Source organism: Lemur catta, chromosome 5 (assembly GCF_020740605.2).
Source record: "Lemur catta isolate mLemCat1 chromosome 5, mLemCat1.pri, whole genome shotgun sequence".
Taxonomy (NCBI): Eukaryota; Metazoa; Chordata; class Mammalia; order Primates; family Lemuridae; genus Lemur; species Lemur catta.
In genome coordinates this window covers 30,229,784-30,252,822 of record NC_059132.1, presented here as the reverse complement: position 1 = coordinate 30,252,822, position 23,039 = coordinate 30,229,784, and the positions used below count along the sequence as shown (strand labels likewise).

Sequence of the window (23,039 nt, the reverse complement as noted above, 5' to 3'; positions counted from 1 at the left end):
TTTTCCCCGTTTTTAAAATGTGAGGAATGATAGCAGTTTGGAGCCATTTCTAAGGAAGAATAGGAATAGAAACTATAAATAGAAAAATAGAATACAAATAGAAAAAATACAAACAGAGGCGCCCTCTTCCGTGCACCCAGCTCAGTTCAGACTGCAAAGTGCTTCTCCAGCCAGGGTCTCGTTTGCCTTAAACATCCTCGTGAGTCAGAAAGGGCAGAGTGTTTTCCTCTTTAATCCCAAGCGCAGACTACAACTGAGCCTTCTTTCAGAGACATAAATGTCGCCTCATTAGCTTGTACCATCCTGGCTGTGCAGCGCGATTTGAATAGTACCAACAGCAGCCGCTTATTCAGGGCTCGGTGGCTGCCAGGCCCCGTGCTCGGCCCTCTCTGCGCTTTGCTGGTCCTCATGACAGCCCTGTGAGGTCGGTATTGTTGTGAATCCCATCTTGTAGAGCAGAGCACTGGGCTCGGGAGGCCACGTCACTTGCTCCAGGCCACACAGCTGGAGCGTGCACGTCCCCTAGGCAGTGCACGGCGGGGACTTTCAGTGTGCAGAGTATCCTAATAGCAGGCTCTTAGGGGTTTCTTAGCAGCTTTGTGAATCACGGAGCCCTAACCCCAGAGTACAATTGTCCATTTGTTTCACAAGTGTCGACATCCCTTCATTGACTTGCAAAGTGCTGGGTGTGCCGTGCCTGGGAGCATTGCCTTGCTGGGTACGCAGTACAGCCTTGGAAAGGTCACGAGCCTTTGACTTCAGCCTCGCATTCCACCACCGAGGAGAAATCCTTCACCCTGGACAGGTGAAGACACAGGCTCACCGTGGCAGTGACCACAGATGTGGCAGTGGCCACCATTTTTCATCATTTACCAAACGTTAGCCGTTTTACACGCAGTATCTCACTTGATTCTCCCGAGAGCCCCATGAGGGAGATATTATCATCCTTATTTTATACTTGAGGAAACCGAGGCCTAGAGAAGTTACGAAGCTTTTTCAAGGACCCAGAGCAGAGCCAGGCTGGGGTGCAGGTCTCCTCTGGCCGGAGGCCCGGTGCAGGAGGCGGCACTGGGCTGGCTTTGTGGGGGTGCAACCTGTCGGTCACGCAGCCCTGTGCTCAGAAGGGCCCGTGCATGGGCTAATGCTCTGCTGTTGCCGTCTTGACATTCTTCATCCTCTGTGGACAACGGTCCCATAGTTTCATTTTTCACTGGGCCCTGCAAACTTTGTAGCTGGCCCTGGAGCAGCAGGGTGCTTCTGGGGCCCTGGGTGGGAGCAGCAGGGAGCTCCTGGCCTCCCTTCACTCCCTCCTTTCTCCTTTGCCTACCCTAGGCCCTGTTTGACACCCAGAATGAGCTACGCACACACATCCCAAACTTCACCTTCAACCTGGGCTACTCAGGGAAATTCTTCCACACAGGTAAGTGGGCCTGCCCATGCCCTAAAGCAACTCCCACGGGTTCCTCAAAGCACTGTGCCACAAGGGTAGCACATGGGCCTCCGGAGCCAGCAGCCCTCAAGAGCAGTCACAGCCCCAGGCAGAGGCCATCCGAGGATAGCTGCAGCAGCAGCAGCAACAGGGGTTTCCGCTCGTCCCTCCCTGGCCTTCCAGGCTGTGCTGTCCTGCATGGGGCACCTTCTCCCTCTTGTCTCTTCCTCACCCCCCACCTTTTAAAATTATTTGTATTCCTTCTTCTTATAAAAGAAACTGGCTGAATTTTAAGAACATTACAGAAATACAGAGCATAGAAAGTGAAAATGCCTTGTACTTCTACCCACCCCAGGATGGCAAATGTCCTGAATTTACTGTAGAGCCTCAGGGTTGAGGTTGAGGGCTGTGGGTTGTGTGGTTCACGACTTACTTCCTCTTTCGGGCTCTCAGCTTCCTCACCTGCTGCCTTCAGGGACTGTGCAAGAGGGAGCAGCCCCCGGGCTGGTCATCTGCAGTGGCCGTTTCTGCTGCTCAGCCCACAGTGAGGACAGCCTCTCCTGAATTCCAGCAAAACTGTATCAGTCAGCAATTCAGAGGGGGGAGAAGTGCAAATAGGAGTGATTCTGCACTGGTGGTCTGTCTGCATTTTTATATTCGTAACCCTCAGCACATCAGAGGGGGTTGTGGTAATACAAATGAGGCAGAGGGCCAAGCATCCTGTATGTATACAGAGAGCTGCTGCAGATCAGTAGGTAGAAGACAGATGGCCCAGGTCGGGTTGTTGGAATAAGATCAGAGCAGGGATATCAGAGGTGGGAGAAACCCTCGAGAGCATCGACTCTGAACCTCATGTTGCACATGGGGGCCAAGGGCCCAGAGAGGAGAGGGTCTTGGCCAAGGTCCCTCACTGAGTCAAGGGCATGCTTTAGACTAGAATTCAGGGCTCTGGACTGGGGCTCTGTCTGCTCCTGTGCTGTGGCTCAGAGCTGTCACTCCAGGCAGCTCCTCGGTGGCCGCGGCCATGTGCTCCCCTTCCCGGGCACAGGCCCAGGTTGGGGGGCCTCACGGCCAGTGGCCGGGCTGAGCTGCCTGTGCCGGGCTGCAGGTACTGATGCCGAGGACGCCGGGGACGACCTGCTGCTGTCGTACGTGAAGGAGTTCTGGTGGTTCCCCCACATGTGGAGCCACATGCAGCCCCACCTTTTCCACAACCAGTCTGTGCTGGCCGAGCAGATGGCCCTGAACAAGAAGTTCGCTGTCGTGAGTAAGATTCCCTACGGGGCAGAGTCGGGCGGGCCAGGGGCTGGGCTGGGGGTCTGGACTGCCGGCCTCTCACTGCCTTTGCAGTTTGCTCTGACGGCTTTTTGCTAACATCTCTGTGCCAGGGCCCAGGGCGAGCTGCATTTGTAGCCATTGTCTCCTCTGAGCCTCCAGAGAATAGCCCCACTTTACAGAGCAGAAACTGAGGCTCAGCGGGGTCACACCAGTTCTGAGAGGTCCAGCCAGGACTTAAGCCCGGGCCTGTTTGTTTCCTGAGCCCAAGCTCTTACTAGGGCAGGAGGCTCCGGAAAGCTGGAGGAGGTGCTCCATGAGGAGGGACTGAGCCCTGGGTGCCAGGTAGGCTGGCCTGGGCCCCCCAGCTGAGTGGAGGCGAGAAGAGGCAGGAAAAGGCCCCGTCCTTTATCCTTGCTACAGGGTGCTTGAGTCCTCTGCGCTGGAGGCCACGTGCGGGGACCAGGAGGCAGGAGACCTGGGTTCCCGTCCCAGCTCTGCCAGTCACTCGCTCTGAGATTCTGGGCACTTCCCCCTCCCTCCTGGGCCTCAGGTTCCTCGTCTGTACCGTGAGGGCTTGGACCACTGCCCTGCCCTCTGGCCTCTGATTTCTCTCTCCCGTTCTATAAGCGGGAAGAAGGCCCAAGGGGAAGGACCCCCAGGCTCATCCTGCCCTGGTCGTCCTCTCCCCAGGAGCACGGCATTCCCACGGACATGGGCTACGCGGGTGGCGCCGCACCACTCGGGCGTGTACCCCGTGCACGTGCAGCTGTATGAGGCCTGGAAGCAGGTGTGGGGCATCCGCGTGACCAGCACGGAGGAGTACCCCCACCTGAAGCCAGCCCGCTACCGCCGCGGCTTCATCCACAACGGCATCATGGTAAGTGGGCCCCTGGCAGCACGGGAGGTGGGAGGGCGGTGGGCACAGCCTGTCGGGTGCATGTGTGTGTGTGCCCCCGTGCCATCCTGGGAAGTGTGGCTTAGGGGCTGCAGACGAGTTTCTGCCGCTTGCTCTGGCATCTGTGGCTCTCTCCCCCGGGGAAGGTGGGCTGCCAGTCCGGCCCCTTCCATGAGCTCCTTCTAAGCTTCTGTGACAGAGAATCAAGGAGTGGGCATGCTTGAAAGGGGTTTCTGATGAGGACGTGGCACAGGGCTCTGCTGCAATCATTTGTTCGCTCATTTAAAGATGCTTCTTGAGCTGTTACCATGCATAGGTCCATTTGCTGGGCACTGGGGACACAGAAGTACACAAAACTGAGAAAAGTTCCTGCTCTTGCAGACCTGATGTGCTAGGGCAGGAGAGAGTGTGCTCATGCATGTGTAAGGTGCGGTCAGATGGTGATAAGTGCTGTGGAGAGAGGTCAGCAGGGAAGGGAGATAAGGAGTGTGGGAGGAGAGAAGAGGGGAGAGCAGAGGGGCTGTTTTGTGTTTTTTAGAAGCAGGATCTCGCTCTGTCACCTAGGTTGGAGAAAAGTGGTGTAATCACAGCCCACTGCAGCCTCGAACTCCTGTCCTCAAGCGATCCTCCCACCTTGGCCTCCCAAAGTGCTGGGATTACAGGGATGAGCATCTGCACTCAACCAGGAGAAGCTATTTTAAATGAAGTGGTTAGGAGGGCCTTTGTGGGAATAAGCCATGCTGCTATATAAGGAAGAGCGTTCAAGGCAGTGAAAACAGCAAGTGCAAAGGCCCTGAGGCAGGTTGTCCTGGGTGTGTTTGAGGGCCACTTAGGAGGTCAGTACGGCTGGTGGGCAGCAAGTGAGGGCAGGTGGGTAGCTGAGGACAGACGGGTGATGTGCCAGATTGTTAGGGCCACGTAAGGCCAGCCAGCGGATGGACTTCACCTTTTAGTCTGAGATGGGAAGGTTTTGGATGGAGCATGGTCTGACTGGTCTTTTAAAAGAACTTCTATCCTCTGGCTGTTGTGTGGAGCAGAGACCGTTGGGGGATGAGGGTTGAAGCAGGGGACCGGTTGGGAAGCACTGCAGTTGGACCCGGGGCACAGTGCTGGTGCATGGTCACATTCTGGACTTGGAACGGTTAGAGCCAGTGTGTTCGAGGCCTGGGAGATAGGGTGTGGGGGGGAGAGGGGAGTTGAGCATGACTGTAAGGATTTTAGCCTGAGGCGCAGGGAGGGTGAGTTGTCCCCGGTCGGGTGGGCAGCTGTGGGAAGGCCAGGTTTGTGCCTTCATGCACCCACCCACCCAGCCACTGTCCTCCTCGGTACTCATGTGAGCTCCGGGGATGAGTTGGTGACAAGGCAGGCGTGTTCCCTGCTCCCTTGGAGCCCACAGTTTCCTGAGGGAAGACAGACAACAAACGCTAAGCCAGAGCGTGACCACAAGGCCACCAGCGAGGTTCCAATGCTGTGAGGGGGCTTGTAGGGTGCACCCAGGAACTGCTTTAGAGAGGACCAGGGATCCTTGCCACGAATGGTCCAACTTTCCAGAAACATCCCCACTCGGTTACTTTTGGGCCTGCTCATTTTGTGCAGAGAATAGCAGTGAAGTTGGTAAAGCAGCGAGGGCCTGTGGCTCACTCGGGGGAATGTCGAGCGAAGGCTGCGGAGGGTCTTTGGGGGCTGGGTGGCCACGTGGAGGCCGCCCTTCTGAGGAGACACCCTGGCCCTTCTCCTGAGGAAGCGTCCTCCCGCCACCGCCCATGCCCGGAGACGCATAGCTCCTCGTGCCCACCCCATCCCCAGGTCCTCCCGAGGCAGACCTGCGGCCTCTTCACACACACCATCTTCTACAACGAGTACCCTGGCGGCTCCAGCGAGCTGGACAAGATCATCAATGGGGGCGAACTCTTCCTCACCGTGCTCCTCAATCCTGTGAGTGCTCCACAGCGTGGCTGGTGGTGCGGGGGCAGCTGGACAGCCCGTCTGCGTCCGACGCAGGCTTTCCGGAGCCGGGAAAGGGCGGAGAGGCGCGAGGGAGGGACTGGCAGTTGGGAGACCTGCTCTCCCCTGAGCCCTGGCCATGTCCTGCCCCTGCTGTATGACCTTGGCTAAAGATTCAGAGCTTGCTTGTTTAACTTTAATACAGAAGTGTTAGCATTTTTGTGCATGTTCCCTTTCCTGCCCCCCCGCCCCTCCCCTGATTTACAAAACAAAACACAAATAGCTCCCACATCAGGTCCACGTCCCATTTCTGGGTTCACACCTGGCTATGTCCAGTCCAAGGTCATAGAGCGAGTTTGTTGGTGGCCCCAGGGTACCTTGCCCTGGTCATTGGGCAGCCCTGCATGCTGAGGTAGGGTCAGAAGGGTCAGAGGTGGGGTGAGGGTGGCTCAGATGCTGACCAGCCCCTGCCTCCCTCCTCGCCTCCCCTGGAGCAGATCAGCATCTTCATGACACACCTGTCCAACTACGGGAACGACCGCCTGGGCCTGTACACCTTCAAGCACCTGGTGCGCTTCCTGCACTCCTGGACCAACCTCCGGCTGCAGACGCTGCCCCCGGTGCAGCTGGCCCAGAAGTACTTCCAGATCTTCTCCGAGGAGAAGGACCCGCTCTGGCAGGTGGGGGGCCGGGCAGCCTGGGCACCTTGCTGCAGGGGTGGAATGCCCACTGCTCACAGGCATGTGATCCAGGCACGGGCTCAAGGCTCGGCCCCCCCCCCCCCCCAACTCTCTCTTGAATGTAAACTCAGGTGCACATTTGCTCACCAGTGTGGGTGCACTTGCTCCCATGCAAACATATGTGTACATGTATATACATGTACACACCTCCCCACACAGACCCACATGCATGCACACTCATGCACAGCCTTGGGAAAAACTGTTCAAAAACCAAGTGAACACAATATAGGTGACATGTAGAAAGCGATTGCCCTGCCTCAGTTAGACTCTTTGATAATCACTATGTCCCCTTCTAACTCCAGCAGGCTCTGAGCTACTGGGAAGGGGACTGATGGGAGGGTTTGGAGATAGTTCTTGGGAAAGTCTGCACCTAGGGACTGTTAAAAACTGGAACCAGAAGCTGGAATTGGTCTCACAGTTCAGACCAGGGGTCCACAAACCATGACTTCCGGGCTAAATCCAGGCTGTGGTCTGTTTTTGTAAATAAAAGTTTATTGGAACACAGCCACACTCCTTGTTGTATGTACTGTCTGTGGCTGCTTTCATGGTATAATAGCAAAGCTGGGTTGTTGCAATAGACACTGGATAGTAGCCAAAGCCTAAAATATTTACTAAACTTTTACTAAAAGATTTACTAAGCTCTATAGGAAAAGTTTGCAGACTCCTGGTCAGACGCAGCTTGTTCAGTTAAATTCAACAAGTGCTCGTGAGTTCCTATTTTCCAGGTTCTTTGGGGGACACGTCAGCCACTCCGTGTCTGGAGGTGGGGCTGTGACAAGGACACATGTAGGTAATATGCCAGTCAGGGCTGTCGAAGCCACATATCTGTGTGCAGTGGGAGTCCATCCACTGGGTTCTTGGGCACCCTCACTTCCCTTCCACTGTTGTTTTAGGATCCCTGTGAGGACAAACGCCACAAAGACATCTGGTCCAAAGAGAAGACTTGTGACCGCTTCCCGAAGCTCCTCATCATCGGCCCCCAGAAAACAGGTAGGTCTCTTGTTCTTGGCCCAACTTCCCCCACTGCCTGCTGTCTCAGCCACAGAATGCTGGAGAGCACCTCACCCTTGCCCACTCCCCAGTAATCTGCTCCCTCTTTCCCAGGAAGTAGGAGTGAAGTTGGGGTGAATTGCCTTTCAGTATGGAGGTGGGAAGGGGGTAGAGGGTGGGCATGGAACTCTCCTATTTTTCCTGAATTGCAGCCTTGGGGAGCTTTCCCTGTGTCCTCCTGGGAGTCTCTGAGTCTAGGCAGAGAAGCCCAGGTCAGCTGCTCTGCAAGTTTAAGCAGGGCCAGGCAAAAGCAGTTCAGTGCAAAGAGTACTATGATCAACTAGTCATGTCTGCCAGAGGTGCAGGAAGAAGTATTTGGCCAAGCATTTGCCATCCACACAACCCTGCAAGGCACAAATGGGTGCTCCCATTTTATAGCCAAGAAACTCGAGGCTCAGAGAAGTTAAGTGACTTCCCTTAACACATTTAATTAGGTAATGGCAGTTCCAGGTCTTGAACCCTGGTCTCTGTGACCCCAAAGCTTATACTTTTAATTGCCAAACTCTATAGCCTCTTTCTCTTCTGGGCCCTCTCATTATAACATATAAACCGTAGATTCACATCACAGGGAATGAATGAACTCCCCAAGGAGGAGCTAGGGTAGGGAGCATGGGGTGGGGGTGGGGCACCCAAAATAGGAGACATTGGAGCTAGATTTCTTAGGTCTTTAAGAATTTTACATTAGCAGAACTGGAGGGTCATGAGTTCCTCCCAAGTGCCAGAGAGGACAGAGGTTCGGAGCTGGAAAGGACCACCAGAAAGCATCTAGTTCAGGGATTCTGGGGAGACAGCAATCAGTTGGGCATGGCTGTGGAGTACAGTGGTGAGAAGGATTCGGAGGCCAAGTCTTTGTTTAGTGATGAAGAATGCTGTGATGGATTAGTGATGTCTGCAGTGCGTACAGGAGTTAGGGTGTCCACATGCATGCTATGTGTTTGCCATCCTGGATTTAGTATAGTTCCTTCGTTATACCGATGATGAAACTAAGACCCAGAGAAGGAAAGAGACTTTCCCAGGATCTTCCAGTGGACAATGGAGAGCTAGGCCCAGACCCAGATGCTTTCTTTTCGTTGGGAGCTGGGCTCTGGGTCTCAGCCGCCTCCCCTCCCCATAGGCACCACAGCTCTCTACCTGTTCCTGGGCATGCACCCGGACCTAAGCAGCAACTACCCCAGCTCAGAGACCTTTGAGGAGATCCAGTTTTTTAACGGCCACAACTATCACAAAGGCATCGACTGGTGAGTGGGCCTTTCTGTCCATAGCAGGATGGGAAGGCCATCATGGAGCCTTCCCAGGGGGCCGGCTGTGGCCGCGGCAGGAAGCAGCTGGTGCTTACTCACACGCAGCTAAAGTTCCTGTAAACAGGGACAAAGCACGGTGACCCTGAGTCATGGCATGAGAATGTTGTCACAGACAGGACGCTTGAGGAGGAAGCCCTTTGCACCTTTGCCTTGTCACCTGGGCCAGAGACTGCTGAAGTCTGAGTCCACTCCTCCCTTTTTTGCATAGAAACATCCTGAGTCCTAGGGGAGGAGAGGGACTTGCCCAAGGTCCCCGGGTCTGCTGGGGACAGAGCAGGGCCTAAAGTACAAATGTCTGACCCTTCCCATCGTGTGAGCTGGCCCTTCCCATTGCATGTAGCCTGCATGTGGCTGGTGGTGGAGCAGGTGTCCTGGTGGGTCCCTCAGAGGCAGCTTGCCAGCCTTAAGGTGTCACCTAGGGAGGTGGTGAAAATGGTGGCTTCCCACCAGAACCTGTCAGCAGAGGTTACCTGAAGGGTGTGGGGGCCAGTGTTTCCTCTCCAGTTTTTCAGCTTGCATCTTTTCTCTACTGTTTGCCTTTTTAAATCTTGTGCGTATCTTACCATTATTTATTTATTCTATGTTAGTGGGTTACCTGGGTGGAGAGATTGTGGGCCTTCTATTTGTTCTATTTTTTTTCCGTGTGTACTTCTCTTTTATCTGTCTTTCCATCCATCTGTCTGTCTGCCTGTGTATCTATCTATGTATCCATCCATCCGTCCATCCATCCATCCATCCATCTGTATCTCTAACATGTCCACAATCTCTTATCTAAAACCCTTTGTGCCCAGGTGTGTTATTGGAAGTCAACATTTTCCAGATTTTAGAGAGGTGGTGTGGTATGAAACCATGTATTTAGCAACATGTTCAGCAGCGCCTGGGGCAGCACCCACTGGCAAGTACCTTACCATGTCTGTAGCAAAGTGTGTGCATATTGACACTAAGTAAGATATTAACACGTCAGGTTTTGCTGCCAAATGGCTTTGCTACAAACTTAGGAAACAAAGCTTCTGTTTTTGGAGTTTTCTCAATTTAGATATTCCAAGCAAAAGGTTGTGGATGTACAAAGACAATTCAGAAAGATGAGAGAGAGTGCGATTCCTTGGCCCCATTCCTGAGGTTTTGATTTTGTAGGTAGGTTCTAGAGGGGGCATGGGAACCTAACAAGCCCCCAGGTGACTCTGATAAAGGGGGTCCCTGGGGCCACCCTGGGGAAACCCTGTTTCCCGGGATACAGGAGGGATCCTACAACCTTAAATAGGGTGGTCTTTGCTTCCCACAAACCCCCTGGAGTTGTACTCCAATTTTGCATAAACAGGTGCCCTCAGGAGGGTCTAGAGTATTTTTGTTTTCAGATGGTCTTTAATCCAGAGGGTACTAATGCCATACCCCACCCATCACGCCAGGTGGGGTATGAGCCTTAGTCTGGAAAGCTGTGCTCACTCACCACAGGCTGGGGAAGGGGATGTGGGTGGCAGTAGGTGACCCCCTCTTGTCTCCTGGTCCTCAGTGACAGCCTAGAAAGTGCCATCCCAGGTCAGGAAAGAAACCCCGCCCTCTGGAGGGAGAAGGGGGCCTCCCTCCTCCCAGCACTGGCCCGCCTGGTCAGCCAGCCACAGAGCCGCTCTGAGCCCCAGCGCGCCCCCTGGAGGCAGAGAGAGTTAGAGCCCTGTGCACGTAGCTGCAGGAGCATAGCAGGGCGGCCGGCAGGATCCCGGGGTTTGGGACTGAATGACAACCCCCCTCCCCGTGCCCTGCAGCCTGTGGCACACCTATGAGCCTTCAGACCCTCCAGACCCCACAGCGTCCCCTGCAAAGCAATGAATTTGGAACAGGGAGACTGCCCAGTGGCCATTCCCCTCTAGAATCCCGCCAGAGTGAGCCCTTGTTGGATTGGGAGCCGTGTGCCCCGCTTGCGTTCTGGGGAAGCTCTACCCGCAGCGACCCTCACGCTCTCGTGCTGCCTTCCCCAGGCCCCTTCCTCATGAGTCTTGCCTGTGAGCCCCGCTCTCTGGGCTTCCTGCAGGTACATGGAGTTCTTCCCTATCCCTTCCAACACCACCTCTGACTTCTACTTTGAGAAAAGCGCCAACTACTTTGATTCAGAAGTGGCGCCCCGGCGGGCAGCAGCCCTTTTGCCCAAGGCCAAGGTCCTGACCATCCTCATCAACCCAGCAGACCGGGCCTATTCCTGGTACCAGGTGAGCGGGGCTGGGGTGGTCTCTCTAAGTGGGGGGTGCGGGGCTCGGTCTGACAATCAGATACTCATTCACTCAATAAATACTTATTAAGCACCTACTGTATGCGGGCTGTGCGTGAGGTACCTGGAATGTGGTGGTGGGTAAGAACAGAATCCCCTGGTCGAGGACACAGGCAGAAATTGATGGCAAAGCCAAGCTTCACGTGTGGTCCTGCCCTGATTCTGGCACCGGCAAGAGGTGGGGCCTGGGTGAACCTTGAAGCGTAGACTAGGTGAACAGTGGTCTGGGCTCGTGCCGACTGCGGCTTCCTTGCTGCACGCTGGGGTGGGGTAGGGTGGGAGCTCGGGGGACGAGACACAGGACCTGCCATCTCAGTGGAGGGTGCAAACCCCTGCTCAGGTAAGGCGGTTACCTGGACTGCGGTACATGCTAGAGGTATGACTCCTACTCCCTGCTTGAGACACGTAAGAAGCGGAACTTTCTTTAACTTCTATGACCTGAATTAATTTATTCTGAGTGCCAGCCCCCTGGGCTTAAAGGAACACTTTGAGGCCTTTTGTAGGGGTGGGAGCAAGTCCCTCCCCTGGCTGTCAGTCTTCCTGGGACTATGCCACACTGCTGAGCACTTTGATTCAGAAGTGGCGCCCTAGCAGGCAGCCGCCCTGTTGTCCAAGGCCAAAGTCCTGACCATCCTCATCAACCCAGCAGACTGGGCATCTTCCTGGCGTTGGGGGCACCTGGGCTTTAGCCCACGGTCACCTGGGAGGTGCCCACTGTCCTGGTTAGGAAGGCCCCTTCAGGCTGGGCCACTTCTGGTAGCTTCCTGCCCCATTTTGGGCCTCTCACTTGGGTCCTTCAGTGGCTGCTCCTGTCTGGGGCGTCACCGTGTCCCCTGCAGTGCTGGCAGGAGGCAGGTGCAGAAGCTCTTTGCTCCTGGTCCCACAGGACTCTCTCCCCCTCCTGTCACTCCTGGAGCCTGATGGGGAAGCCCTCGCTCCCTCTTACACCCCAGGGCTTCTGTTTATGCCCTGAGCCCTTTCCTGTGGGCCTTTTCTTTAGGGGAAAAAAAACCTCAGAAACACTCACAGGGCATTTCTCTCTTCTGCCATGCCATGTGCCCCACCTCCTGGCGATGAGCTGAGAGCTATCTGCTGGAGGGGTTTGTGTGTCCCCTTGCAGATGAGAAAACCAGCATTCAGCAAGTTTCACGCAGTGGCATGGTGAATCCAGGTCTTCTAAATCTAAGACCCTATTCTTTCTTCTGTACACAGTCGAGAGGGGTGAGGGAGATAAGGAGAAGAGACTAGTTCCCACCAGGAGGGTCTAGGAAGATGCTGGAAGGATGGTGGTGGGCTGTCTCAGAAGGAGGTCAGAATGAAGAGGAGGCTGCTGTGCACCATTATTGCCGCTGCCCTGGGCTGTGTGGGATCCTTGGTGGAGGAGTTTTCCTGGTGAGGGTCTTGCCCCAACTCTGGACTTCAAGAATTCTGCAGATTCTCATGATCCGTGGCATTAGTTTAGGTGGTTCAGATTTAGCAGCTTCCTGTTTACAGTTCTTTCCCAATCCTTCTGATTTCAGAAAGGAAAAATGCTCAGTTTGGTTCAAGTGGCTCTTTTGTCCTTTCTAACACTGCTAAGCTCTGTTTTCAATAAAGAGAGTATAAGCTTTGGGTTCCGGGGCTGTAGCAGACATTTGTATCTGGCTGGAGTTTGAGAACAATGCTTTGTTTTTCTGCATTTATGGATGGTTGTGTTCTATATGTGATAACTGAGCCTAGTTTTCTGTTTATGGAGGTGATATTGAGTTTTCTTTTGAAATAAATTTTTGTGAAAAAGAAAAGTGAGTCAGTATAAAGAGAATTATGTTGACATTGGCACATACAAGTGGTTTGTGGATGTGGCAGGAAAGACAGAGATGGGGTACAAATGACCGATCTTTGTTATAAGCCCTGGTTTAGTCCAACTCCCGTCTTGCAGAGATGGGGAAACGGGGCCTCTGGGCCCAGTGGCTTCCCTGAGGCCGGACGGCAGAGAGGCAGAGCCAGGATTTGAACCCAGAGCTCCTGGTTCCAGCCCAGGATCTGTCCACCTCATGGTATCCCACAAAGGCCACTTCCTTTGTGCCTTCCCTGTGACATGCCGACCTTCTCCCCTTGCCTGCAGCACCAGCGAGCCCATGATGACCCAGTGGCCCTGAAGTACACCTTCCATGAGGTGATCACGGCTGGCCCAGATGCGTCATCAAAGCTGCGCACCCTCCAGAACCGCTGCTTGGTCCCCGGCTGGTACGCCACCCACATCGAGCGCTGGCTCAGCGCCTTTCACGCCAACCAGGTAGCTGCCTGTCCCTGACCCTTGGGAGGCAATCACAGTGCTGGCTTGCTTAGCTAGCAGAAAGCCCAGGGCCTCTCTCACCAGTCCCGGGGCCACAAACGCCCTCACTGGAGAGTTAGACCTTTGGGTCTCTAAAAAGGTTTTAGCCCTGTTTATCCCCAGGTTGTTACGTGAGAACTCCCCAAGCCCATGTCCCATCACCATAGGCTCTGGAGCCCTAAGGGGACCAGAAATCCCTGGGGTAGGCAGCTGGGAGCGAAGAGGCTGGGAAGGAGAACCTGGTTGGAGGGGCAGGCAGGGGCTAGATCACAGGAGGCCTTTTAGGGAAACACTTGGAGCATCTGAGCAGGAGACACGTGGGTCGGAAGCTCGGAGAGAGGCTGGAAGAGAGATGCATGGCTATGAGGGCCAGGCAGGGTTTTGGTTGTAGCTTAAATTCTAAGAGAGGATGACATCGGGCAGGGGAAGCTGGCAGGGAGTTAGACCACAGAGGACTGAGGCTCGGAGATACCTGTTATCCAACTGCAGAGGAAGAACCAGATTCTAGAGAGGGCAGGGTCCCAAGTTTGTAAGCAGGCCCGTGCCTGCTGCCATGCCTGCTGTCCCTGTTTGCCGCTAGAGTGGAAGCAGGTCCAGATCACCTTTCTCTCTTTCCTTCTTCCCAGATTCTGGTCTTGGATGGCAAACTGCTGCGAACAGAACCTGCCAAAGTGATGGACACGGTGCAGAAGTTTCTTGGGGTGACCAACACCATTGACTACCACAAAACTTTGGCGTGAGTGTTGTCTTGGCCTTTCAGCAGGGCAATTTCCTTGATCAGTCACCTGGGCCAGAAAGCCAAAGGCTTGAGTAATTATGGGAAAGACACAGGTTCGTTAGTCAGCAAGTATGAAATTTTATTAATATGACTGAAGTCATACTAATAAAGGTATCAACTTAAGACAAAAGCAAGTAATTAATCTGTCCTACTCTATTCAGCCCATCCTGGGGTGTTCTCTTCAGTCTGGGCTGAACGTTTTTAGAGTGTTTTATCTAAATAAGTTAGACCAGCAGTGAGCAGCCCCAATTCCCACAGGCATTCTTAGCATTAGATTTTGACTTAAAATACAATTTCAGGAAAAGAAAACTACACATGTAATTGTTGTGGCTGATAATCTCCTTCACTCAGAACCTGGTACAAGTGCACTGAAAATGCCCTCCCATGATGCATAAGCGCCCGTCTGCACTGCAGGGGCTCAGGGCCAGGAGACGCTGCCTTCCAGAACTGTCACAAGTCAGGCTGGATGAGGGGCCTCAAGAGAAGGAGGAATGGAGTCACCATCCCTGACTCCATTCTTGGGAAAGCCTTGCAGTGAGAGCCTTCCTTTCTCACTGTCGTGGAAGGTGAAGGTGGAAAAGGGAGGGAAATCAGCCCTGCCCCTTGAGGCAGAAAGGGGCACCTGCCAAGGGCGTGGGCTGTGGTGTCAGGGACGCCTGCGTTAGGGTCCCAGGTCCATTTCCTTAGCCTTTCCAGCTTCGCTGTCATCATCTGTAAGTAAGTTGAGGATAAGATGATAATTCTTATCTCCGGAGGGTCACTGAATTGAATGAAAGCATGCATGTGAAGCTCTTAGCTCCGTGCCTGGCATGTCCTAAGGGCTCAATAAATGGTGGCTGCTATTGTCTTTGTCATTGTCATCGTCATCGTCATCATCATCTATGCCTATCCTGTGACCCATTCAGAAGTCCCTCTCTTTCACCTGCCAGATTGTGAATTCTGTTTTCCTGATGTCCTCATGCTCAGGAGTGTCCTAATGCCTCCTGACCTGGGCTGGATTCTGATACCAATATGCCTCCCCTCCATGACAGCTTCAGATCTCATATCCCCAAAATGCCTTTGGAGGGAGCATGATGTTGGATACAGAAGGCAGTCTTGCCCTGTCATTTCTGAAAGTTACTCCAAAAAACGAAACTCTCAAGTGATAGGCGTGCTTAAGTGCAGCTGCTGATACTGTATTTCTTGGCCGGGCGCAGTGGCTCACGCCTGTAATCCTAGCACTCTGGGAGGCTGAGGCAGGAGGATCACTTGAGCTCAGGAGTTCGAGACTAGTCTGAGCCAGAGCAAGACTGTCTCTACTAAAAATAAAAAAATTAGCCTGGTGTGGTGGCACACGCCTGTAGTCCCAGCTACTCGGGAGGCTGAGGCAGTAGGATCGCTTAAGCCCAGGAGTTTGAGGTTGCTGTGAGCTAGGCTGATGCTACGGCACTCTAGCCCAGGGTACAGAATGAGACTCTGTCTCCAGAAAAATAAAAAAATAAAAATAAAAAAAAGACAGATATTGCATTTCTTGATAAAGATGCAGTTTATTAAAAAGCAAAAGAATCTTTACTGAGCTTTTTTCTTCCCTGTTGTCACTTGAAGCTGGGAGGGGTAAAGAAGGCTTCTTGGGTAAAAAAAAAAAAAAAAAAAAAAGTTACATACCACTGAATTAGAGAATGCTCGGAAAAGATTTCCCAGAACAATGAAGGATAGGAAAGTGTTCATTTCCTGTCAGAGAAGGCTGCACAGCCCAGAGAAGGCTCAGAGTATGTGAGATGCCCTTTGCTGGGAAGAAGGGCAGGCGTGTTTGGTGTTGCCCAGGGAAGAGTGTGGGCTGACAGACGGCAAATAGGAGCCCACCCGATCAGCACGGGTTCAAGCGTGTGCGCAGGGGAGTAGATTCCCTGAGCTGGGCTCTGCCATTCCTGGGGTGCGTGAGCATTGCCATAAGGTGGGAAGAGGATGGGCTGGGCCAGCTCTCATCCAGAGGCTTCCCCCCGCCCCGCAGGTTTGATCCAAAGAAAGGATTTTGGTGCCAACTGCTCGAAGGAGGAAAAACCAAGTGTCTGGGCAAAAGCAAGGGCCGGAAATACCCAGAGATGGACTTGGATGTAAGTGGTGGACATACTGCCCGTGGCAGCTGCATGCATGGGAGGGGTCTCTGAATGGGAGGAGCCTTTTCTTGGACAGTATCCTTAAGAGGAGGAAATATGGGCCGGGACATGGGTCAGAACTGAGTTAGTCAAACAAGTATTTATTATCTTCTACTAAGGGCTGAGTGCTGTGGGGTTTTTTTTTTTTTTAATTTCAGAACATTACGGTGGTACACATATTTTGGTTACATGTACTGCTTTTGTACAGTTTGAGTCAGTGGGGTCTCACTCTGCCTCCCAGGCTGGAGCGCAGTGGGCTGATCATAGAAGGGGGTCGTGAGGATGTCAGACATGGTCTCTGCCTTCAGGGAACTCCTAGTCTAGGAGAGGAGTCACACGTGCCACTGAGTACAATAGAATACAAGGCAGAGAGTGCTTCGAGCAGTAAGAGGGGCACACGAGTGCTCTGGGAATTGAGAGCAAGGGGATGTCACTTGCAGCTGGGCGAGGTAAAGAAGGCTTCTCAGAGGAGGGGTGGCAGTCTCCGGAGTTGGCCCTGGAAGGATGGGGTTCAGCCCATAGGATTAGGACCATGGAATGGGAGGATAGGCCATTCTTGAGGACAGAACAGCATGTGCAGAAACAAGGGGCAAGGTCACAGACTGAATCTTGTGGTGTTTCCCTTTTCCTGTTTGCCTCTGGTTTTGATTAATTCTCTCTCTTTTCTCCCTGTCACAAGAATTTTGACCTTGTGGGCTATATTTTGGTGCTCCTGCTACACAGGAGTTTTCTGTTGGAAGCTACCATTTAGAAGACAATTGGGAATAATTAAGAGGTGTATGGGATGGTGCCAGCAGAGTGGTGGTTTTGAAGAGGGGGTCACTCTTGAGTCAGCACGTCACCGCGATCTGAGCTTTCCTTCCCGTTACAGTCCCGAGCCTTCCTGAAGGACTATTACCGGGACCATAACATCGAGCTTTCCAAGCTGCTGTACAAGATGGGCCAGACACTGCCCACCTGGCTGCGGGAGGACCTCCAGAACACCAGGTAGCCGTGGCCACCACAGCCAGACTGAATGTTTGTGATGGCAGGGACGTCCCGCCGCACGCTGAGCCAGACTGACCTGCGGAGTGGGGAGCGGGCCGGGCCGGCCAAGCACTTAGGAGCAATACTCTGCTGCAGCCCACGTGGGGCCGGGAGAAGAGCCCAGGCAGGTCCACAAGCGCCTCAGAGCACCCACTGCTGGGTCTGTGGCCCACAGGACCTCCCAGCCACCGGAGGTCCATTCTGTTCACAGCCTTTCCTGGGGAGGCCACTGCCTGTTGGTGGACGGCCACTTCCTGTTGGTGGATGGCCACTTCCTGTTGGTGGATGGCCACTTCCTGTTGGTGGACGGCCACTGCCTGGTAGGGGAGTCCACAAACTCTCTTTTCTGTTCCTCACTGTGTTCTCCCAACCCTCCCCTCTCCTTCATCCCGTCACTCCCTGCTCCCGCAGGGCGTCCCCTCAGTATTAGCTGCCATATTTTCCCTGTCCTCTGACAATAAGGGAGAAGCGCCCAGCCGGTCCTTTTGCCAAACCAGGGAGAGAGACTGGACGCTTCCCTGACTTGTTTCGAGCCAGGCTCTTCAAAGGGGTCGGCTGGGTACCCAGAGTCAGTCCCTGGGCTGGATGTGAGGGTGGCCACCTCGAGAGAACTATGAACCTCCTCGTCCGGTTCGCACCTTCGCATCTCACCTTCCCGTTTTGGGGAAAGACTGTCTGGTTCCTACAGTATCCACCCAGTCCCCAAGGCCTCCTGCAGGGCCCCGGGGCACTGGCGTGCCATTTGGGCCCAGAGACCCAGGCCTCAGCTGGACCCCTGCTTCACCCTGGGGCATGACGTGCGTGGTATTTCCTGTGGCAAAAGACCGAGGCGGTGCAGGAGTCTGCCAGGATGCGTGTTCCCCTGTACAGACGCGCCCCCACACCCCCAGCCTCGGCTCCTGGCAGACGCGGGCAGAGCTGGTGAGACGCCGGCCGCTGCTCTGCCCCAGCTTCCTGTGGCTGAGGGTTTCCAGAGACCCCCTTAACCTCCCAAATACTAAGAAGCTAAAGTATTTTAATATTTTGTTTTTTTTTTTTCTTGGTGCCAGAGTTTATACCCTGGGTGCTGGGGTCGCACTGTGTTTTTTATATATATATATATATATATATATATATATATATAATGTGTATATATATATATTATATTTTTTTTGGTTGGGTTTGTTTTTAATTCAGTCGTACAAAATGGTGGTAAGCCCCAGTCTCAGGGGGTGTCCTATCTTAGTGCCAGAGAATGAGGTGGAAGGGAGGGAGGGCGTGTCTGTCTGTGTCTGGGCCTCGAGGAGACAGAGCGAAGGTGCTCTCGGAGAGATCTCTCTTTGCTCCCCCCAGTGCCGCGGCTGTCCTGGGGCCACCCTGGGTGAGCAGAGGTGGTGAGACCTGCTCTCTCCAGGAAATCTGGCTTCCTGAAGCCCGGTGACTCTGGGGAAATTTTGGCCAAAGGAAACAGCCAGGGCTGGGGTGGGAGAGCTGGGGCCGAAGCTGGCCCGTCCCCTCTCCCTCACATGGTGCTAGGCTGGGAGCTGCTCTGGGCGTTGGGGTGCCCGCCGGCACCCACAGCACCGCCTCCCGGCCCCTGTAGACAGTGGGATTTCTGGGCTGATTTCTGATCGGGGTCTGCTCCTCTCCCCCCTTAACAATGTGAAGTGACTGAGGCTGGGGTGCTTCTCTAGCCCCGGCCCCCTCCAACTGCCGGTTCAGCTTTGAATTGACACCCGGGAAGTGCTTTCTGGAGAGCCTGTCTTGCTCAGAAGACTCTAGCATCTTGGGCTGGAAGGGCCCTTCGACGGGTATGACGCGGGCCCGGCAAGGGGAGCTGGCCTGCTTGGCGGGTGAAACGGAGCTGGCTGGGAGCAGGGCCGAGCCTTGAACCCAAGGCCCCTGATTCCGAGTCTAGTGCTCTCCTTCCAATGCCACACTGCCTCTGAGCCCTTCTGGGGACCCTGCTCTGTGCCGGGTTCCTGTCCCTCCCTCAGTCACAACCGTGGTCATTCCAGAAAATGGGGACAAACCACTCCTTCCCAGCCAGGGTGCCTTCGAGCCTCCCCACCCCCAGGTGTGCATGTGCGTTGCCGTCTTCTCCCGGCCTGGAGGTCCTGCCCCAGCCCATGCGCCCCGGTCGGTGCGTTCTGAACCGATGCCCTTTTCTCGAGTTCTCCATGGGGCTGGAGAAGAAAGTTGGACACTCAGGGGACCAGCCGCTGTGGTTTCATTGTGTAGAGAGCAGCGTCCCCTCACGCTTCTCAGTGGGGCCTGCAAGCCTGGGAGCCCTGGGCGTTGTTGGCCCAGCAGGGACGAGGAGCGGGTGTCCGAAGACGGCGTGGCACATCTACTTGTACACTCTTGCCCGCACCGTGGAGCCAGACTCCCGGAGAGGGGCGGCGACTTCCGTAGTTCAAACCCTGGGTAGTTCAGGCTGCGCGGGTTTTGCCTTTTGCGCTGACTTAACAGCTTTACTTCTTACCTGTCAGCGAGGGGATCGGGCTCTGTGATCCGTGAAGACCTTGTGGCTCCCACATTTTGAAATCCACCCTCTGGGCCCGGGGGCTACTTCCTTCTCTTGGAGCTTGGAATGCAGAGTCTGGCTGGCCCTCCTTGGCAGGCAGCTGCTCTTCCCTGTGCTCTGGCCTCAGGAAGGAGCGGGCAGGTTTGGGATCCTGCGAGAGCAGAGGAGATATTTGTGCCCAGGCCCTTCAGGGAGCCTGGGGACCGGACTTGCCACGTGTCCCAAATCCGTCTGTCTAGGGCACTGCTGCTGCTACTTCCCTTCCCACTAACATATCTTTCTTGAGGACCCACGAGGCCCAGACACAGCCGGGACCTGCAGGTATTGGGTGGGGGGCGGATAAGCTGCCCTGGGGGCTCTCAGCTACTGGGCACACAGACGCCCCCTCCCGGGAAGAGAAGACCAGAGGTGAGTGGGGCAGTGTGGGCGGTCTTCAATGTCCACTAATTCACTGTAAGCATTGGCCAAAAAATTAGAGAACTGGCTTAACTTGTGCAGATCACTGCACCATCCACTCTGCAGCCCCCTCCACAAGCCTTTGCCTTGGGAGGGTGCAGGTGGGAGGTGTCACTTACAGCCGCCTCAGTTGTTGGGTTCTAGAACCTTCCATGATGTGAGTATCTTGCCACTCAGAGGACGAATGTGAAGCTTAAAGATGGGCCTTTTCCGAGCCCCTGTATACAAGCAGTCGGTGCTTCTGGGCCCAGCTAAGGAAGCTGGATGGCTGGACTGGCCCGCAGAGGTTGGTGGTCCCAACACAAGTTGTGCCCACAGGCTCGTTAATGGGAAGAGCGAGTACAAAAGTGTTTTACCAGACATTTTACTATCAACTCCGGCTACCCAGCATCTAGATTTAAAATTATTAACATTTTGTCACATTTGTTTCTCTCTCATTCTGTACATATATATATTTTTTTCTGGCCTAGTTTAAAAGTATGTTGCAAAGGTCGTGGGACTTTACCCCTAAATGCTTCAGCCTGCATCTCCTAAGAGTTAGGCGTTTTCCCACATATTGGCCCACCATCGCAGTCAAGACAACAAGTCACTTCCTAACAATAACTGCTCTCCAGTCTATATTCAATTGTCCCCGATTGTCCCCCAAATAGCTTTTACCTGGTTTTGGAATCAGGCTCCAGTCAAGGTGCAGACATTGCAATTTTCTACCTGTGGTTTTTAAATCTCCTTGAATGGTGAAAAGTCTTCCCTCTGCCCATATTGAGTTTTTAAATGACATCGTTTTTGAGACCAGCAGGCCTGCTGTCCTGTTGAAGTCCCCCATTCCAGATTTGTGGGATTGTTCCCTCATAGTGTCATATGACCACTTCCTCTGTCCCCTGTGTTTTCAAGGGTAATTCAGGCTACATGGGTTTTTGCCTTTTGCGCTGACTTGACAGCTTCGCTCCTGCCTAAGATGCGCCTCCACTGTCACCTGTACCAAGTGCCAAAGCAGCAGAGGAGCCAGTCAGAGCTCCAGGAGCCCAGGGGAGGGCCAGGGAGGCTCCCTGGAGAAGGCAGCTTCAGGCTGGGTCTGGGAGGGAGGGATGGAGGGCTCTCTGGAAGGAGGCTGGGCCAGGCAGCCTTGGGACCTGCTGGGAAGGAGATGTCTCTGGCTTGAGAGTGCCTCTGCTGCCCCCTTTGACCCTGGGGATGGGCCACAGGGCACCAACACAGCATCTCTCTCTGTCTCTCTCTGTTTTATGGTCCCAGTGTTCTCACTTCCCGGAGGCCTGTGGTCTGTGCACTGGAGCAGAGCTGGGCCTCTGGGGTGCACCAGGGAAGGGCCTCCCCCAGTCGCGGTGTGAGGAGAGCACTAGGCGGGAGGCAGGAGCTGTGAGCTCTCCCCGCTGGGTGCATTTAGTAGCAGCCTGGCCATCTTCCTCCCAGAGCCTCTGCTCCCCATCTGTGGAATGAGCAGGTGGGGTACAGCTGCAGCTGGGGTTTTCACACGTGCAGGAAGGAAGCAAGCAGCTCTGCCCTAGTTGAAATGAGGATGGGGGCCCAGACCTGCCCCCCACCCCAGGCCCTCAAGACAATGCTGGGTCCCTGGTTTGCCATCTCTGAGCCGATACTCTCACTGGCTCAGACGGCCAGAGATTGTTAGTTCCCCCGAGGGACAGGCATTGGCTTTATGTGGGGTCAATGCCAAGGGCTTGGGGGAGACTCTGGCAGTGTTTTGTCCTAAGTTCATCCCACCTGCTCTTCTTCCTCTTTCTGGCCCTAATGAGGGAGAAGCGGGTTTTCTATGACTGTGCTAGCTTTTATTATCAGCAAGAGGGCTCCTTTTGTAATTTGTGCATGAAATTCATGTCATTTCCTGGGGAGAGGAGAGGGCTGACTGGAGAGGGTGGGGGGCACGCTAGGGGAGCAGGCAGAGGTTTCCTTCCCTTGTGGGGGGTGGGCAAAGGGGTGGAGAGGGGGTGCTACCCAGCTCGCCTGTGAGGGCTCTCGAACCAGCCGTTTTGGGTTGTGTTAAAGGTGGGAACCTTCCTCCATTAATGTACAATCTCGAACTAACTGCTAATAAAGTGGGGTTCTGTTTGTACACATTGGTCCTGTCTGTCTGTCTGTCTGACCTTTTTTGCAAGGCCTGCAGGGGAGGGTGGAGAGAGGAGTGTTTGCATGCATGGCCAAAACCTGTACCCCCCAATCCCCCACGTGCGTGCACACACACATACACACACACACAGTGACTTGGTCAAATCAGATCATTTTCACTGGGTTACAAATTGAAGCTTTTCCAGATATAGCAGAGACATATCCCAGGGCAGCTGGATTGTTCAGAAGTGCTAGGGACGGAGCACTGGACTGAGGGGAGTCAGGGCAAGCACCATTTCTGCCACTAATGTACATTGGGATGGGGGGCAGGTTACTTTTACTTTCTGATCCTCAGTTTTCCTCATCTTTTAGGGGTGTGGAGGGAGTTGGATTCAGTGACCTCACCTGGAGAACTTGCCCAAAATGCAGATTCCCAGGCCCACTTCCAGGGATTCAACTCTAGCAGATGTGGGGTAGGGCCCAAGCATCTGCATTTTAAACAAGCTCCCCGGCAGGTGAGGCAGCCTGCTTTGGGAAACCCAGGCTCAGATCGATGGTTCCTATGGGTTCTAATTAATGCAGAAAGTCCCACTGTCCAAGAAAACCTTGGGCACAACAAATGACTCTCAGTGCACGTGTCAGGATCTGCTCCCCCAGCATCCCTCCGGAGGCTTTCAAGGATGCACATTCCCAGGCACTCCCCAAATGTACTCACTGAGAAGCCCTGGGAGTAGGACACAGCACTGTGTATTTTAAGAGACTCCCTTACGCTCAATAAAATCTGGGAACACCGGATCAGGCCACCAAGTGTGAGCCTGAGAAGGTCCACAGAAATGTGCACAGACAGC

At 54.1% G+C, this 23,039-nt stretch overlaps 1 protein-coding gene across 1 annotated transcript in view; it reads left to right on the top strand.

Annotated features, from left to right (window-relative positions):
- Window positions 1-22,198, top strand: part of NDST1 (N-deacetylase and N-sulfotransferase 1) — a 42,603-nt gene extending 20,405 nt beyond the window's left edge. The window contains 13 exon segments of the mRNA XM_045551379.1: window positions 1,333-1,420; window positions 2,538-2,692; window positions 3,398-3,430; window positions 3,432-3,584; window positions 5,409-5,537; window positions 6,044-6,226; window positions 7,180-7,276; window positions 8,451-8,574; window positions 10,664-10,838; window positions 13,002-13,172; window positions 13,838-13,947; window positions 15,980-16,082; window positions 16,996-22,198. Coding sequence (XP_045407335.1) covers window positions 1,333-1,420; window positions 2,538-2,692; window positions 3,398-3,430; window positions 3,432-3,584; window positions 5,409-5,537; window positions 6,044-6,226; window positions 7,180-7,276; window positions 8,451-8,574; window positions 10,664-10,838; window positions 13,002-13,172; window positions 13,838-13,947; window positions 15,980-16,082; window positions 16,996-17,115 — 1,641 coding nt within the window. The 3' untranslated portion in view covers window positions 17,116-22,198.
- The last annotated feature ends 841 nt before the right edge of the window (window positions 22,199-23,039 follow it).